This window comes from Vigna unguiculata, chromosome 10 (assembly GCF_004118075.2).
Source record: "Vigna unguiculata cultivar IT97K-499-35 chromosome 10, ASM411807v1, whole genome shotgun sequence".
Taxonomy (NCBI): Eukaryota; Viridiplantae; Streptophyta; class Magnoliopsida; order Fabales; family Fabaceae; genus Vigna; species Vigna unguiculata.
In genome coordinates, this window is record NC_040288.1 from 29,365,929 (window position 1) to 29,384,299 (window position 18,371).

The window sequence follows — 18,371 nt, forward strand, 5'->3', positions numbered from 1 at the left end:
CTTTCATTTACGTTACACAATTTTAAATCAATACATTTTAAACTGAAATCATATTAGGATGACACAATTTTAGTTTAGTTTTTATGAAAATTGTGTTAGAATAACACTGAGTTCAACTTTAAAGCTACTCTAAATTAAAATTATGTTATCTTGACACAATTTCATAACGAAACTTTTGTTTAGTTTCTATAGAAATCTTGTTAGAATGACACAAATTCAGCTTAAAAAAATACTCTAAATTAAAAGTGTGTCATTTTGATACGAATAAGTTTAAAAATACTGTGAATAAAGTTGTCATCCTACCAAGATGAAATGATTTATATGTTATCAAGTTGAAGTAACCTTTTATTGTAGTCACCGAAGCATAACTAGAATTGCAACGTACCATAATACTAGCCGAAATGATATTTGAACAAATTTTTTGGACTCGATTTTTACAATATTGACGTGGCAAGGGATTTTTAAATTTTTTTATTGTAATTGCTTTAATGAAAGGAAATGTTACACGTGCGGGATCATTGGTTAGGCAAAGCGAAAGACAGAGAGAGAAAGAGAGAGAACAAAGTGGTGGAGAGAGAGAGAGAAAGAGAAAGAGAGAGAGAGAGAGAGAGAGAGAGAGAGAGAACGAGTTGCTAGAAAGTGGTGGAAAGGAAGAACCATTGCAGAGAGAGAGAGAGAAGTGAAGCATTGCATACATACACTAAGAAGTGCTGGAAAGTGTGAAGAATTGCACCCATGTGTGTAGGTTAGTGGAGACAGCGGCTACCGAAAGTCCTCGATGACAACCATCGCATCATCCCCACCGTAGCATTGAACCGTTGTTGTGAGTCCATTACACCTATTCCCCCCTACGTATTCGTCGAAAGGTGTTCCTCAAAAAACCCTTATTTTGTCTGTTTTAGTTTTTGGAACAGAGGACCTGAAATTTGAACATGCAAAAGTTTGTTTATTGCTATTGTATGTCATTTCATATTTAAATAGGTTGTTGAGTAAACTGAGTGTTTGTGACAGTTTCAAATTGTTATATTTGTCATGTAATCCGTAAGTGAGGAGTAAAGACTACATATGTGGGGAGCCAAGTTACAAATTGTGGAGCGAAGTTGCAGATTTTACAAGAGCTGAAATATGGTTTTGTGATAATAGAATGCAGTCACTTATACAAATTTTGCACCATACAATGTCCATTTAAGTTGTGGGGAGTTAAGTTAAACATTAAATTTCGAGGTTGCAGGTTTTTATAAAACTAATTTAAATATCGTATTGGGATCACACAATTCACCGATTTAAACAAATTTTTCATCATCCAATTTCCATTCACTACGTGGGTGCTTTCTTACTTCACAATTGACAAAATACTCAAATTATACGTAAGTGGGGAGTCAAACTTTAATATGTGGGGAGTTAAGTTGAACATTATGTTTCGAGGTTGCAGATTTTTATAAAACTAATTTAAATATCATATTGGGATCACACAATTCACCCACTTAAACAAATTTTCAATCATCCAATTTTCATTCACTGACGTGTGTGCTTTCTTACTTGACAATTGTCAAAATACTCAAGTCATAGTTAAGTGGGGAGTTAGGAATTAATATGTGGGGAGTTAAGTTGAACATTATGTTTTGAGGTTACAGATTTTTATAAAACTAATTTAAATATCATATTAGGATCACACAATTCACCGACTTAAACAAATTTTCCATCATCCAATTTTCATTCATTGACGTGGGTGTTTTTTTACTTGACAATTGCCAAAATACTCAAGTCATACTTAAGTGGGGAGTCAAGCTTTAATATGTGGGAAGTTAAGTAGGACATTATGTTTTGTGGTTGCAGATTTTTTTAAAAGTAAGTTAAATATGATATTGAGGTCACACAATTCACCCACTTTAAGAAATTTTCCATCATCCAATTTCCATTCATTGATGTGGGTGCTTGTCTTACTTGACAGTTGCCAAAATGCTGAACTCATCCGTAACTGGGGAGTCAAGCTTCAATATATGGGGAGTGCTGTTGTAAATTCTGGACTACATTTGCATCTTAAAAAAATATTTTAATATGGTATTGGGATCACATAATTAACTCACTTTAACAAATTTTCCATCATTTAATTTCCATTTACTAACGTCGGTGCTTGTCTTACTTGACAATTGTCAAAAATCCTCAACTCAACCCGTAAGTGGGGAGTCAACCATTAATATGTGGGGAAGAGTGTTGCAAATTCCTAATTGCTCTTGCAGGTGGTTAAAAAATTAAAATATCATAACACACATTGTTCTTCATACAATTTCAATAACCGAAACACTGCATATCCACCATAGTTCGTGCTTATGTTGCTTGAAAATTGTCAAAATCCTCAACTCATCAGTAAGTTGGGAGTTAAGAATTATTATGTGACTAGTGTTGTAAATTTTGGACTGCAATTGCATCTTTTAAAAAAAATTCAACATGGTTTTGTGATCACACAATGCATTCACTTACACACATTTTACATCATACAATTTCCATAACCTGAACATTGAATATTGACTAACGTGGGTGCTTTTGGTCTTTCAAAATTATAAATTACGTCAAAGCTTAAATAAGTGAGGACTCAAGCATTAAAATGTGGTGAGTATTATTGCAATTTCTACATTTCAGTTGTTGATTTATAAAATTGTCAACATATAAATGTACAACAGAGTTCCAAATTAATATTCAGCAGAACTTCAACAACACCTATGTCCTTCACGTGGGCACCCATTACAAAGAATCAGGGGATCTACAATATGTTTTTACTCAACAAAACAAATAACTTTACCAAAATATCACACTCCGCTCAAATTAATTGAGACCACTGCAAGCACCCAAATACGAAAATCCCCAAATTTGCTTTCTTCAAATATTGCAAAGAGCCACAACTCTACAACACACAAAAGTGAACTACACCAATGGCCACTATAAATGCACAAAACAGTGACAATAAGACCACCAAATCAGTTTTTCAAACTTCCATAAAAAACGAAAAAAACAACTTTTTCGCACCAAAGCTTAAACTTTACCAAAAAAAAAACCACTCATCATCATCAAAGACGCTAGGGAAATGTGTAATGGAAGCACAACAAACTTACAATGCAACGCTGTAGATGATGAAATCCTTCCCATCGACGACAGCAGGTCGCCGTAGTCTTCACAAACCCACACAGACCGCTGGAAAATCACAACAAACTCACAATGCAACGGTCTCGATGAATGATATTGAATGGCAATAGTGGAAGTGGCCTCCGCTGTGGACTATCAAATGGTTGTCGTCGAGCACTTCAGGTGGCCGTTGTCTCCTGTTACCCATACAAAGGGCTGCAATGCTTCTCCCTTTGCAGCAGTTCCTTCTCTCTATCTCCAACACTTCCTTCTCTCTCTGTATTTCGCTCTCTCTCTCTCTCACTTTGCCTAAGAAATATTCCCGCACATGTAACGGCTCGTCTCATTAAAGCATTTGCAATAAAAAATTTAAAATTACCTTGCCATGTCAGTATTGTAAAAAACGAGTCAAAAAATTTTGTTCGAATATCATTTTCGTAATACTAGTGCGCTAACAAAAATAAAGAAAAATACCTACTACACTAACATAAAACACCACCTTTGTTTTTCTTTTTTTTTTCTTTTGGTTTAAAAATTTTAAAAATTTTACACTATCTTTTTTTAACTACAAATACTCAACATGGTAATAACAAAATAACTTCATTAAAAAAAATAATACTACAAATTGAATGTTATCATATATTAATGAAATATGGTAAATTTTATTAACATTATAATTCTGTATTAAAAATACGAAATATGTCACTATATATCATATTAAATTGATTATTTATCTTAAAATTTGTTTTTATTTTTATAGGTACGGCAAAATAAACATATCTATTTGTTTTTATATTTATTCAAATATTAATTAAATAACACTTTTATAAAAAAAATATTATTGAAATTTAATGATAATTTAACACATATTTTTCCACACAATACCTATTAATAAATGACAAACTATAATTACATAAATATTAAAATATAATACCACATAATAGTTACATAGATGTTAGTCAAAGTAAATTACAAACAAGATTATAGTATATTTATAATTAATCTATTATGAATATTTCATAAAAATATTTTAATTGACTACTTATGAATACAACACACAATAAAAAGAATTAGAAATGTCAATTTCAATATAAACCTAAGTTTAGGGAATATTAGGGTAAATTTTAGAATTACCAACTTATGTAATCTTTCAATATACATTATCCTCTCTCTGGTGTCTTTGAAACTCTTTCAGTCTTCAGTTGCAATAATGTTGACGCAGCAAGTGTTGCATCTACCACCCCAGAAACTGTTTTTCTCCTGTTCCCCTTTCAATGTTAGAAAAATCCCATCTTTTGTGAATTGTAAAAATGGGTATGCTTATAGTTACTGCACAGTAAATGCTCTAACTTTGGATGAACTTCCCCCAAACGCACTTCGGAGGAAGAGAGAACCGCAATGGAGAGGAGGTTTCAGCCTTGGGCTTGACTTGGGATTGGCTCGCACTGGCCTTGCCCTAAGCAAAGGCTTCTCCATTCGCCCCTTAACCGTAACAATTTCTCTTTTATTCTTCTACTTTTAAAAGTTTCCTCTTTCTGTGAGATTTGGCTGAATTAAAGATGTAATTTTTACTGTGTTTTGGGTTGTTTGTCCATTTTTGTAATCATCTTTTCCAGTTGTTGGGATTGAATTTGGATGGAATGAGTCCTTTGTTTCTCCCTATATTATAGATTTTCTTAGTAAGTGTTTGGTTTGTGGGGAGTCATTTTTTTTTTATCGTAGGGAGTCATGTTGAAATGTCAGCTAGCGTTATATAGTAGTGACATGACATGCCAAATGAATTCTTAACTGATTGAGTAACACATCAGCATTTAGCAGAATATATGATTTTGTCAGTGATACTTGGAGTAGTATCATCTTTCCTTAATAGTCTTTAAAGTAATAAAACTATTTCAGGTATCCTTAAAGTGTTGTATATTCATCATCTTTGTTCTTAAATTGATGCATTTTAATAAAGTATAGAGACTAATTACTATTAGAAGTGTCTTTTAATATTTGGGGGACTACTTAACATGATTCTGTATATATCTTACAACTATTTAAGCTTTTTTAACATTAGGGACCACTTAGAAGAGAAAGTAATCCTTCAAGGATGAAATTGGTGGTCTAAACCTAAATCATTGACGGACTAAAACCAAAATCCAGGCATTTATAAGAACAGAAAACATGCTAAAGCATAAAATTTACCATTGGAGCACATATTGCTATAATTGATAAGAAAATGTTGCAGTTAACTGTTATAACATTAATATTTGGTCATTACTTCTACTGCAATTATGAAGAATGTTATTTGTGTTTCATCAGCCATCAATTCTGACAAGCCTGCAGTTGATTTAGGTGTTGGAACTGCGAGGACAGAAGCTTGAGGTTCAGATTATTAACATTGCTGAACAAGAGGTCTGAATTCATCTTTTTTTCTCTTGTTCTAGTAAAGAATTGGATATTTATCTCTGAAGGTACATAACATTCAAATCGACATGATTTTGAAACTGTAGGAGGTTGATGAGTTTATAATTGGGCTTCCAAAATCTGCTGATGGCAAGGAAACACCTCAGTCAAACAAAGTCCGAAGTGTTGCTGGAAGGCTTGCTGTTCAAGCTGCCGAGAGGTAAGCCATTTTAGTGAAGCTTTGACAATTTATATTCTTCTATCCTTATTTGTGAATTCCATAATGAGAATATCAAAGCAATAGCATCGGACTCAGCTTTATATGTTATAATCTTCATTCTTGAAGCTGCTAAGCCACCAGAACCGTGAGTTATGAGATTGCCTCAAATGTTGAATTATATTAAGTGGTTGACCTTAGCAAATAACAATTATGACATTATATTACTAATAAATTTGAATGACATATTTGGAATTCTGGATGGCTCCTGATAGGATTTTATTGAACTGTTAATTACTTATATTACTAGTTTAATTTCTATTTATATCAACTCTACTTCAGGGGTTGGAGAGTATATCTACAAGATGAACATGGGACAACGACAGAAGCCATGGATCGAATGGTCAACATGTAAGTGTTTTCAAACTTCTTTATTGATTGTATTATATCCTTTGAAATTCTCTCTTTTGTGTGAATTAAATTACAAATAGTAAGTAATTTCATAAGTGATGTGGTATTATTGGCAATGATTTGGCATCGGGTGCATTGTCACAATATAACCAATGTGTAAAGTTTAAATAAAATTTATACTGCCTGCTGGGTCTTTCATTCACTATTCATTTAGTGTAGTCTATGGACACAGTTATGACATGCTTCATGAAGGGAAATTGATGGGAAAAGAACCGTGTATACTTATGGAATCTCATTCTCACAGAGCACCATGTTGAAGTCTTCGGTGTTAAAAACTCAATTAGTAGGCTGAAATTAAAACCATCATCTGTGCATACGATCTTACTTGTGAAGAAATATGCATGCTGTCTCCAATTAGAAACATGTTATAACTTCTTTATATGTAGATTGAGACTTTTTGGTTTTTATTCCATTGAAACTATTATGTGCTTAACTTCTGAACTCCTTTTTAGTGTATTTAAGAGACCCTACTGTGTTCTAATGGGGGATTGGAGAAATGACATGCTGAAGGATGTGAGATAAAGGTTGTTGGTATCAAACCGTTAAGAAGTGGGACTGTAAGCTTAACTCAAATTAATCTTATCTCTAGTTGACGTGAGACTTCCAACATAGTGAAAATAGTGTCATAGGATGTGAAAGTCAAATGAGATTTAAAAAATCCCTTTTGAAAGTTGTCAATCAAAATTTTGTGCGGGAATTTTGTATTTTATTGGAGAAATTAACACACTTCTCTTTCAGGGGTTTGAGTAAGTCCAGTCAACAAAAGAAACTTGATGCCTTTGCTGCCATGGTAAGTGATTCTTATATATGATGCTTTTTTAGCAATATATTATATTTTTACAGAGTTATATGAACATGGGATATCAAATTATGTTCTATCTGCTTTAAAATGGCAATCACAGTAAAAGACACATCTCTGGTATATTGACTTTATTATATATATTTTGTGTACCAGATGGTACTGGAGAGATATTTCTCCACTTCAGGTCAGGGTACTGAACTTGTTCTGCCCAAAAATCTAGAATTACAAGCAAAACTTCAAAGGGGTCCTCCCAAAGATGTTGATTTTTTCTCTGATGAAGATTAATCTCAGAATGTTTGCCGTGTTCCATTAGCTTCTGTGGTGAATTTTATGATGATGTCTGGCAAGGGTTGATAACATATTGTGCAGCAGCTTACTTGTATGTACCATTCCTTCATGTTGACAAATTGCAATTATGCATGAGAAGGTTTTGAGAAAAGAGAAAGATATTCCAGTAATCTGTGATCATGATGAAGGATTTAGATTTTAGATCAAGAATTGAAATTATTGTAAAAGAGTGCAGATAAATGAAATGAGTAAATAAATGGTTTTAGAATTAGACCGATTTTTTAAAAGTTCAATGAAAGAAAATAGTACTTTGGTTGAGTTAATAATAATAATAATAATAATAATAATAATAATAATTTTGAAACACTAAAAAGTTTAATAAAGAACTAATTTTTTTATTTTTAACATTTGAAGCATATAAAAATTGAGTTAAATACATTAGTGGTGCTTCCGTTGGCTAACGAGATTGGTTCGAATGGTAACGTGAAAGTGAAGGAGAAGAATAAGTTGGATTTTGGAACCAAGTCTCTTTATACTCTTACACACTCATTGCATAAGTATCTCAAAAAGGAATCGTGACGTGGCATTATGCTAGCTTCGTAAAAAAAAAAACTAACATCGTTAACAGAATAGTTTAGGAATAAAAACATAATTAACCTAAAAATAAAAATTTTGAATTTTGAAATTCGGGAGATTTCTTTACTGAGTTTCGAAATATGGAAGAATAGAAAACAAATTTCAAAATCTGGAACATTTTAAACCAAATTTTGAAATGCAGGACAACCCTCAATCGAATTTCAAAATCAGGTTCACTCCTCAACAGGATTTTGAAATTTGGTACACTTCTCAACCAGAATTCAAAATTCGTTACACTCCTCAACCAAATTTTGAAATTCAGTACAATCCTTAACTGAATTTTAGAATCCGGTACACTTAATCGGATTTTGAAATCTAGGATACTTCTCGATCGAATTTCAAAATTTGATACATATAGACAAAAAATGAAAAATAATTATAAAATATGGCTGATTTTCATTGAAAAACTCAAAAAAATTGTGTAAACGAAGAAAAACAAAGTGAATACATAATTCTATGTTTCAACCAAAAATGAAATCCGTTGAATACGAAATCCGTGAAGAAGAACATTGTTGAAGGAAGAAGAAGAATGCTGGAGAGAAGTTGGAGTCTGCTTCAAGAATGACTTGGGGGTGCTGGCAAAACTAAATATAGCAACGATAGTAAATACATATGGGTAAGTAACTATTGCTTTTCTAATTAATTTAAAACTTAAATATACATTTGGTATTTTTTTTTTTTATTTAATTTGGTCTCCATTTTTGTTTTGTGTTCAATTAGATTTTCATTTTCGTCAAATTAACTGTGATTAAATAGTTAATGTTTTTTAACAGTACATGTCATGTGTCAGCTCCTATTTTTTTTTTTTTAACCTTTTTTAATTTTTTAAAAAATTTCCACGTGTCAAGTCACAATTGTGCCACGTGGGTCAATGCTAGTGTCACATGTCAGTTTGTAATAGTATTATTATTTTTTGTTCAATTTAGTCCCTATATTTGTTATTTTTGTTTAATTTAGTTCCAATTTTTGTTAAAATAAATCAATTTTGTTCATTTCAAATTTATAATATCTTTTATACAAATTATATTAATATTTTTTCTAAAATTGACATTTCAATTTATTATTTTTTAAATTCAATTATAAATTATTAAACTTAATTATAAATTGCATAAAATTCTTATATTCAATTGCTAAATAGAATATAATTATTTAAAATATTATAAGAATATAATTATTAAATGTTTTTTATAATATTTATATTCTAAAATACTTTTAAAATTGATATTTAAAAATGTTTTAAATATTCAAAATATTTTAGAAAAATAAAATTAACATTTAAATATAAAATATTATAGATTTTAATATCTAAAATGGAATAAAAATAATAAATATTTTAGATTTAAATGTCAATTTTACAAATGTTAATATATATTTTTAAAATTTTTAATAATTATATTTTAATAATATTTAAATAATTATATTTTATTTAACAATTGAATCTAAGAATTATATTCAATTTATAATTAAATATTATAATTTATAATTGAATTTAAAAAATAACTAATAATAGTGTCAATTTTAAAAATTAAATGGTTCCATTTTAATAAAATTTGGGACTAAATTAAATAAAAATAACGAATATAAGAACTAAAATGAACAAAAGAAAATAATACAACCACAAACTGACATGTGACAGTAGCATTGACACATGGCACACTTGTGACTTGACACGTAGATAATTTTTTTTGAATTAAAAAAAATTAAAAAAATATAAAAAATCAAGAGTTGACATGTAACATGTATTATTCAAAAGCGTTAACTATTTAAACACTGTTAGTGAAAAAAACCAAATTGACCAAAATTTGACGAAAATGAAGATCTAATTGAACATAAAACAAAAATAGAAACCAAATTAAATAAAAACAACAAAAATAAAGAACCAATGTATATTTAATCCTTAATTTAATAATTTATATATATATATATATATATATATATATATATATATATTCTTTAGGGTTATTATGGGCATTACAGTAAAATTTAGAGATGCAGAAAAAAAAAACGTGGGGTGGAAGAACCCGTAGAAAAGGGCAGAGATCTCACCCTCTAGGCCCAACGGAAAAAAATCTCAACAATGGACTAATTAAATTAATGTCAAATTATATTATAATAATTTAAAAACATGAATTTAATTTACTCTTTTGTAACCATTAAATTATAATAATTAAAATTTTTACCCATTCAGGAAAGTAAATTAAAAAACTCACCAGATTTGAGGACTCTAGGAGACTCTGTCACTCCACCTAAAATCCAATCCTCGGTTGGTAAAAGGAGGAAGAAGGAACCAAAATTAGGTTTTGAGATTGCAAGATATCAAAAAGGTTTTCGCCGTCAACACATAAAACCTCAATCATCCTCTTCCAACCACCACAATCTCTCTCTCTCTCTCTCTCTCTCTCTCTCTCTCTCACTCTCAATCTGTCTCCGCCGCCATGTCTTCTCCCTCCGTTGCTGATTCTGTTTCCTATGCATCCCCCAAAGCCAAATCCCTAACTGAACAACGACCCATCACTGGCGACAAAAGTGCTTCTGATCTTAACCCCTCCCACCAAAGTGAGGGTTTGTGGACGCGGAATCAGCGGAAGAGACAAAATGCCTACCTGAGGAGAGAGGCGAAGAGGCAAAAGGCCATCGAACATTTTTCATCAATGAGAAAAGATACAGAGGAAAAAGAAAAAGGAGATATTGTGCCTCCCTCTACAAAGTCTGCTAGGCTTCAGGACAAGGAATTTGAGTCCAGACTTCCCATTCGCGATGATCGTCATGTGCGTCACACCTATCAGGTCTCTCCATACTTTCACACCACAATCACTTGTTATCATTGCTAATGTAGGGTTCGATTTGTTTATTATATTTAGGACTTTTATTTCAATGTGCGTAGTTAGTTTTCTGGATGGATGTGTAACGTGCTTTGCTGCTTTTGACTGGTTTCATATTATCTGAATTGTCTCATTTGTCGAAACTGTCGTGTAGGATAAGATATGATTAATTTTGTTTCAATATGATTATTGATGTGTGATGTGTGGTTGACTGTGTTTTCGATTCTGTTGGAAATTTCTAATGGGGTTAGCTTTGTTGTCTCATGATGTTACCGAAATGGTTATTGAAATGTCAAATGATTGTAAATTTGGTATCGGAAGGGATTAACAGTAGTCGTATTTATAGTTGCCCGCAACAATGTGCATTTAAAACAAAAATTGTGAGATAGAGTTAACTATATTTATAAATTTCCTCAGATCTTCCCCTTCATTGCTCAGTATTGCACCCTTTTTTATATATGTTTGAAGTCATTTGTGAATTACTATTTACAGACCCGGTCATCTGAATACGGAGGTAGAGTGCACGGTGATAGACACATACCATCTTCTGCACCTGTCATTTCTAATGCATCAAGTCCACCTGATATTTCCAAGGCTACTTCAGTGGTACAAACTTCGTCATCATTCTCTGAGAAGACACCACTACCTAAACCAGCTCTAGTGTCACCAGCACCATTGCAACCACCAGATAAGACATTAAGTGAAAAGTGTAAGGTTGACTACCATAGGCCACGAATGTTGGAGCAAGACAAGAATGATGAGAAACATCTGAAGAATAAGAGGGTATGTGAAGAATTAGTACGAATGATACATGGAAAACAGAGTGCCCAGGTTCGTGTCTCTCAATTAAAATTAGAAGATCATCCTAAGAAAGTTCAGAAGTCTAAAAAAAACAGATGCTCCACACAAGATATTGCCTCTGGGTTTATGAATGATAACAACACGAGGGGCATACAGCTACACAGTAATGTAGAAAATATTTCTGAAGTTCCAGCTGAAGTTCCTGAAGGGAAAAGCATGAAGAAAAGAGGTAAATACATGGGAACTAATGATGGTTCAAAGCAACCCGCAAACAGTGTGTCTGTTAGAAATGACTTGGGTGATGTTAAATCTGAGTCACAATTTGTTCACAAGAGTAATGTGGCTGGGAGAAACCATTTGTCAAATCCAAGGCACAGACGTGATGACCACATTTTGCGCAGAGAAGATAAGCACATTTCGCCCAGTAAAGACAAGCACATTTTGCGCAGGGAGGATAAGCGAGCTGTGTCTGGAAAGCTCTTGCGGCCTCGAAGACTTAACCGATCTGACATCAATACCAGGTCAAAAGCAAAAAGAGTTAAAGGAGGGGGTTTTTCATGTAAAGCTTGCCGTGTCCACAATTTGTCAAAACATGATTACTACTCGCATATTAATGGGTCTGTTCACTTCCGTAAAGTAAAGTATTGTCGTAGAAGGGTAGCCTGTCTCAAGCAGGCTGTGTCTGATGCAATTAATAATCAAGTTCAACGAGGTGATGGTAATAGTGTACTTTTTGCTGAGCTCCTGACGACTGTACTATCTAAACAATTTACAGCACACACATCTGTGGATGGACAAAGTTATATACCTCGGTTGTTGCAAAATCAAGTATCAAACATCAAAGCATGTGCTAAGATACCAGCACCCACAACTATGGCTGGACCAAGTTCTTAACCCCAGTTATTGCAGACACAGGCACCAGAAATCCAGCCACATGTTGAGATTGAAGATTCTTCCGGCAAAACAAAAACTGAGCTGGCAGCACCCACATCTATGGCTGGACCAAGTTATGAAGCCCAGTTGTTGCAGTCACAAGTATCAGAAATCAAAGCTCGTGTGGAGATGGAAAATCCTTCCCGTGAAGCAAAACCTGGGCTTGTGGTAGCTGCTGAGATATTGCCTCCCCCATTTATGACTGGACCAAGTTGTGAACCCCAGTTGATGCGGACACAATTATCAGATACCAAAGCTCAAGTATCAGAAAGTAAAAAACATGTTGAGATATAAAATCTTTCAGACGAAACAAAAACTGTTGCCTGTCCCACTGAGGTAAAAAAAACTAAGGCAGGTGCAACTGTCAGCCCTCAAAGTGGAGAGGGTTCTGAAAGTAAACAACAGCTGTAAAATTTCCTCAAGATGGTTCAGCTGTAAACTAAACGACAGGGTTCTGTAAATTTTCCGAATATGTAGCTCCCATTGCTTGGTAGGACTAAAGAATACTCAACAATTCTCTCCCGCACTTCAATTTTTTCATTTTCGGGGGTTTAAAGATATTTACATACATTGTTGGGATATGAATTGTATGAATTTTGCCAGTCAATGCAATTTTAGGATATCCCAAAAGTCCATGTAGTCACTGCAATGTGCACAACTCTGGGTGAAACGATATTCCAGTTGGACTGAAAAGAGATTTATATCGGTCAGAGATTTTGCTGTTGGGCTGCTGAAAAGACATTTTTTATGGATCAGTCATCGGTTATTCACGTGTGTATAGATCTTCATGTTACGCCGAGCAAATTTCGATTACCCAACCAGTTCTAAAGAGTTAAAAGATAATGGATGGTAGACTAGAAAATGAGATTTGGTTTTTGAAACTTTATTAAGCTTATGACGATATCTGTCAAGGTTTTAGTCAGTATTGTTGGATTCAGGTATGCATATAATTAAAGATACGTTTCTGATATAATTAAATAACATAATTATTTAAAAATATCAAATAAAATATTTATAAATATAATTTTTTCAAATTATCTTATAATCTGTAATATTAAAGTTTTTTTGGGCAAAGAGGGAGAAAAAAAGTGTAAGTCTAATTTTGTTGCCTCTTCCTATTTTAGTGTCCTGTCAAATTGGCTTTTCAGCAAAATCATTCTTTCATTTTTTTTTTCATGTTTCTTTTTATTTGGCTTGATCTTTTTAACTTAGTTCATTCATGAACTTAAATTAAAAAGTCATTTTTAATATATTTTTATATCTCAAATTTATTGAAAACATTTTAAACACAAAAACTAATTAAAAAATTAAAAGTTAAAAATTAATTAAGGACATAAATATATACTCATTAGAAATAAAATTAATAAAAAAAGTACAAGTGACATATAATTAATTTTAGAGATCTTAAATTTATAAAAATAATATATTTCTTCAACATTGATTATATATTAAACTTTAAACTTAAGTGTAAATTACTAAATCCTAAATTTTACTTACGCAATTACTTACGTGAGACTCCTTTTTTATTTATTTTTGTCTAAGAAGGGGTTTGACCTGAACTTTCGAGGACTCAGAGTCAGTCCATTTTGGGATTTCCAAGACCTCCCTTTCAGCCCTAATGCTCTCACTTTTCTCATTTTCGAAAACACTTTCAACCCCTCCCTTGTAGTACAGCAAGAGCTCTATTAGGGTACTAGTTTTTGCCTCCATGAGCTAGTGAATCTTCCTTGTACGAAACTGCTTGAACTCATATCTCTCAACCTTCTTTTTCCAGCTGTTTTGTTGTGATCTTGCCTAGGGTTCGTCTTAGTAACCCTATTTTGATTCTAGTGTCAATATTTTCAGCTCCTTAATTTGTTCCTGGAGCTGTGATGCTCTTCCTTGGAGTCCTGTTTCGTTTGGCTAAGTTTTATTAAGATAAGGGAAGCTAAGATTTACGTTTTTAGGATATTCTGCCTATTTTCTGGTCTATTTTATGACTTTGGTGCTTGAATGAGGTTGTTGGTTGCATGAAACTGTATGGTGTGTGTGTCTGGTTGAACAAGGTGTTGCAGGTGCTAACAGGTGAGAAACTTGCTGATCTCGCCTAAGCGGGTAGTGAGAGTAGCAGGGACTCACCCCTGGTTCCAGCTCGAGTTGTCGCTTAGGCGACTAAATGTCTTTTGAGTGAGAAGTGATCTCGCTTAGGCGAGACACTTTCGCCACAGCGAGGACTCGCTGGAGTCTTGTAGTAACCACTGTCGAGCTCTCGCCTAGGCGAAAAGGGCTCGCTTGAGCGAAAGGACCCTTTTGCCTGAACAAGAACCTTTAGCTTAGGCGAAATCTCGGACATAAGGTTTTGTGTTGGCTGATGTTGTTTCATGTTTGTTTTAAGGTTTAATTATGCCTTTGGTCCCCATTTTGGAGTCAAAATCTCAAAATGGTACCCAAATTTTTAAAAGTCTCAAATTGGTCCCCTTTTTTGTTAAAACGTTTCACGTTTGCCCTTTTTGTTAAGTCAAGGTTGACGCAGTTAGAGGGAGTGCGATGTGTCAGTTCCTCGATTTTTTGAATTTATTTATTTTTGAATTTTTTTAAAAAAAAAAATTGCCACGAGTCAAGCTGTCATCGTGCCATGTGGCACTGACAGAGTGATGTGGCAATGGCAGTGACACATGTCAGTATTATGCCAAGTGTCATTTCCTTAGTCTCAATTTGGTCCCTTTATTTTAATTTGTCTCAATTTTTGTAAAAATTAGCAATTTTGTCCCTCTCCAGATTGAAATCAAATTTAATTTCTATATAAATGTACACAAATATTTTCATCAAAATTGATATTTCAAGTAAATATTTTTAACCAAATTAAGTTCATTTAATTAATATTTTACATTGAATTTATTTAAAATTGTTTTAAAGTTGTTAATAGAAATTAATGTTAATAGAAAAAAATTTATAAATTAACTAGTTCATGTAACAATAAAACATATAAATTTGAAATTTGAAAACAATTTTGAGTAAAGTTAAATGTGAAATACAATTTTAAATAAACTTAGCTATGTTAAAAATATATAATAAAAATATCAATTTGAATAAAAATATCAAATTTAATAAAAATATTTCTATAAAATTTATATAAAATTAATTGTTGTTTCAATTTGGAGAGGGACAAAATTGTTAATTTTTACAAAAATTGGGACTAAATTGAGACAAATTAAAATAAAGGGACCAAATTAAGACTAAAGAAATGACATCTGGCATAATACTGACACATGTCACTGTCACATCACTTTGTCACTGCCATGTGGCACGATGACAGCTTGACACGTAACAATTTTTTGATTTTATTTTAAAAATTCAAAAAAATAATAAAAAATAATAAAAATTCAAAAAAATAATAATAAAAAAATTCAAAAAATCGAGAAACTGACATGTTGCACTCCCTCTAACGGCGTCAACCTTGATTTAACAGAAAAGACAAACTTGAGACGTTTTAACAAAAAAAGGAACCAATTTGAGACTTTTAAAAATTTTTGTACAATTTTGAGATTTTAACTCCAAAATGGGGAACAAAGGCATAATTAAACCTTGTTTTAATTACCTTTCAATGCTCACAGTATGTGACCATGCTTGTTATGTATGCTTGAATGGGACTGAGATGTATGTGTTGTTATGGAATGAGACATGTATGTCTCATGTCATGTGCTCTTTTATATGATAATTATGTGATACTTTATTTAGTAGATTTATTCTACTTAAATGTAATGTAACAACTTCAATCATTAATGAAGTTCAACCTATACTAAAAAAATTAAAGTTTTAGTATTAAAATTATTTAGCTTTTATTAAAGTAGAAATAAAATGTCAATATTTAGTGTACCAAATCACTATTTACATAATAAAATAAGGCGCGACTATCACTTTACTTTAAGAAAATTTAGGAATATCTAATAAAAGTAAAAGTATGTATTTTTTTTATAAATTAAATGTTTTTACTACATTTCTTACAATAATTATCAGAATTATTCCTAGGTTCCACTATCAAAATAGTGTAATATAAAAAAGATAAAAGGACAAAATTTGAGTAATCTATATCGAACAAAAAGAGAGAATTGATAACGAAATAAAGCATAAAACAATACTGTCTCGCTTGATAATTTTATTTATCATTCATTACATTTTTCTTCTCACCACTGCAATAAACAAATTAAACTTCATTCTTCAAGCTTGCTTTTCTTTATTTTTAACTACCCAAAAAACAATAAAAAAATTTACAAATTAAATATTATTTTTAATCAAGGAAACTTCATATTAATTTCAAGAAAAAATACATAAATATTCTTTTTCTACAACAAAATGGTCATAGCATTTTCCTTTTCTCATATACTTCATGAAGGGAAATTGATGACAATATACCCTGTAATGAACTAATTGAATCGTATTATCACAGCATCATTTTGAAGTTCTTTAGTTTTAGAAAACCCTAAATGAGTTGGGTAATTTAAAATTAAAACCATTCAAAAGGAGACTTCCTTATGAAGAGATATGCATGCTATCTCCAAGAAATTAGAAATGTAATGGAAATTCGTTTCATGCAGTTAGGGTCATTTCGATATAAAATTGTTTGTCTTTGATATTAACTCACTCCAGCTTGATGTGCTTTTTCTACTGAAACTTTTGCACTGTCTGTATGAATAGGACACTCCAGATTATGAAATGAAATATTGGGGCAACAGAGCTATCATCAACACTCTAGATTAAAGAACAGGGTAGGTGCCATGTGATGAAATGAAAGGAAATAGTAAAGTTAGTATGCAAGACTCAAATCACTATTCCTTTCTTCAACCCTAAAAGATCCCTTGTGTAGAACTCAAGTTATAGTTATTCTGGGTTCTACTGTCTAAACCTCAAACCTTTCTTGAACTCAATTTAATCGGCACAACGAGAAACAAAGGACAATGGGTAATTGGCGTAGTGGACTATACCAAATGGTAATTCATTTTTAAAGAAATATTTGCTTACTTTTGCCAACTTCTGGGAGCTTTGAAAAATATAAATTATTCCTCCATTTCCAATCCGTACAAACAAGACAACAATTACTTGATGCAGCTAGCACAGTTTATTACTCAACATTTTCTGAAACCATCAAGTACGTCCAACTTGTTCCACCGTTGCTTCCATGCTCGATCCTGCTTATCCAGCAGAAACAACCTGTAACGATAGAAAGCTAGAAGTGAAAAACAAAGCAAAACAAGATGAACAATGTTCCTCCTTGTAGACAATCCGAAAAGTAGGGGTAATGTACTATACAACAGAAAATTACATTACCAGTGAACTAGAATGATTTCTTTTTCCCCAGCAACGAGCAGATTTGCGGATTTATCTAACAGAATGAGACACTAAGATTCCATCTCATCACGCCCCTAACTTTTCTCATACATTCATCACAGTCCACTAATCAGTAAATAACACTTTTCCTCTTGGTCTTTCTCCAGGTGTAAACCTTGGAACTTTTGACCCACGCGAAATTGTTGAGCCCGTCTTTCTTTCCGATCTCGCAACCCATTTGAGGATCTAACAGGTTCAAAGGTACAAATTCTCTGCTCCATTAGATGATAGGCTGTTTCCGCAACGTGGATCCATAATCACCATGCAAAAAAGAAACATTACCACTGCACCAAGACTTGGTATATCTTGAATACTAAGCAGCAAAAATAAATAAAATAAAGATGATACCATTTTTATAAATCAAGAGTAAGACAATAATAAGATCTTTATTCCGACCAGCTGCAAGAGAATGAATATCCTAATCTCATGGATTATTAAATATTTTGATACGAGGGTTTTCTAATATATCCAAAAACTATTTTGATGTTACCATATTTAGAAAAAAGAAAAAAATATATCAAATATCAAA

The 18,371-nt window shown here is 32.2% G+C and overlaps 2 protein-coding genes and 1 long non-coding RNA gene across 3 annotated transcripts; 2 read left to right on the forward strand and 1 right to left on the reverse strand.

The window, feature by feature from the left end:
* The first annotated feature begins 4,271 nt into the window (after positions 1-4,271).
* On the forward strand, positions 4,272-7,557 carry LOC114166430 (putative pre-16S rRNA nuclease). The gene is made up of 6 exons (XM_028051165.1): positions 4,272-4,609; positions 5,458-5,517; positions 5,616-5,728; positions 6,068-6,136; positions 6,935-6,986; positions 7,152-7,557. Exons 1-6 carry the CDS (start codon positions 4,331-4,333, stop codon positions 7,281-7,283), a joined length of 705 nt encoding a protein of 234 aa, XP_027906966.1. The 5' UTR covers positions 4,272-4,330; the 3' UTR covers positions 7,284-7,557.
* A 2,588-nt stretch (positions 7,558-10,145) lies between these two features.
* On the forward strand, positions 10,146-13,400 carry LOC114167107. Its single transcript, XM_028052065.1, has 2 exons — positions 10,146-10,708; positions 11,237-13,400. The coding sequence occupies exons 1-2, from the start codon at positions 10,358-10,360 to the stop codon at positions 12,437-12,439; spliced, it is 1,554 nt and encodes a 517-aa protein (XP_027907866.1). The 5' UTR covers positions 10,146-10,357; the 3' UTR covers positions 12,440-13,400.
* A 3,861-nt stretch (positions 13,401-17,261) lies between these two features.
* LOC114167241 lies at positions 17,262-18,153 on the reverse strand. The gene is made up of 2 exons (XR_003600145.1): positions 17,783-18,153; positions 17,262-17,665 (listed from the first exon to the last, which is right to left on the reverse strand). It is a non-coding gene; the product is annotated as an uncharacterized LOC114167241 (long non-coding RNA).
* Between the last annotated feature and the right edge of the window lie 218 nt (positions 18,154-18,371).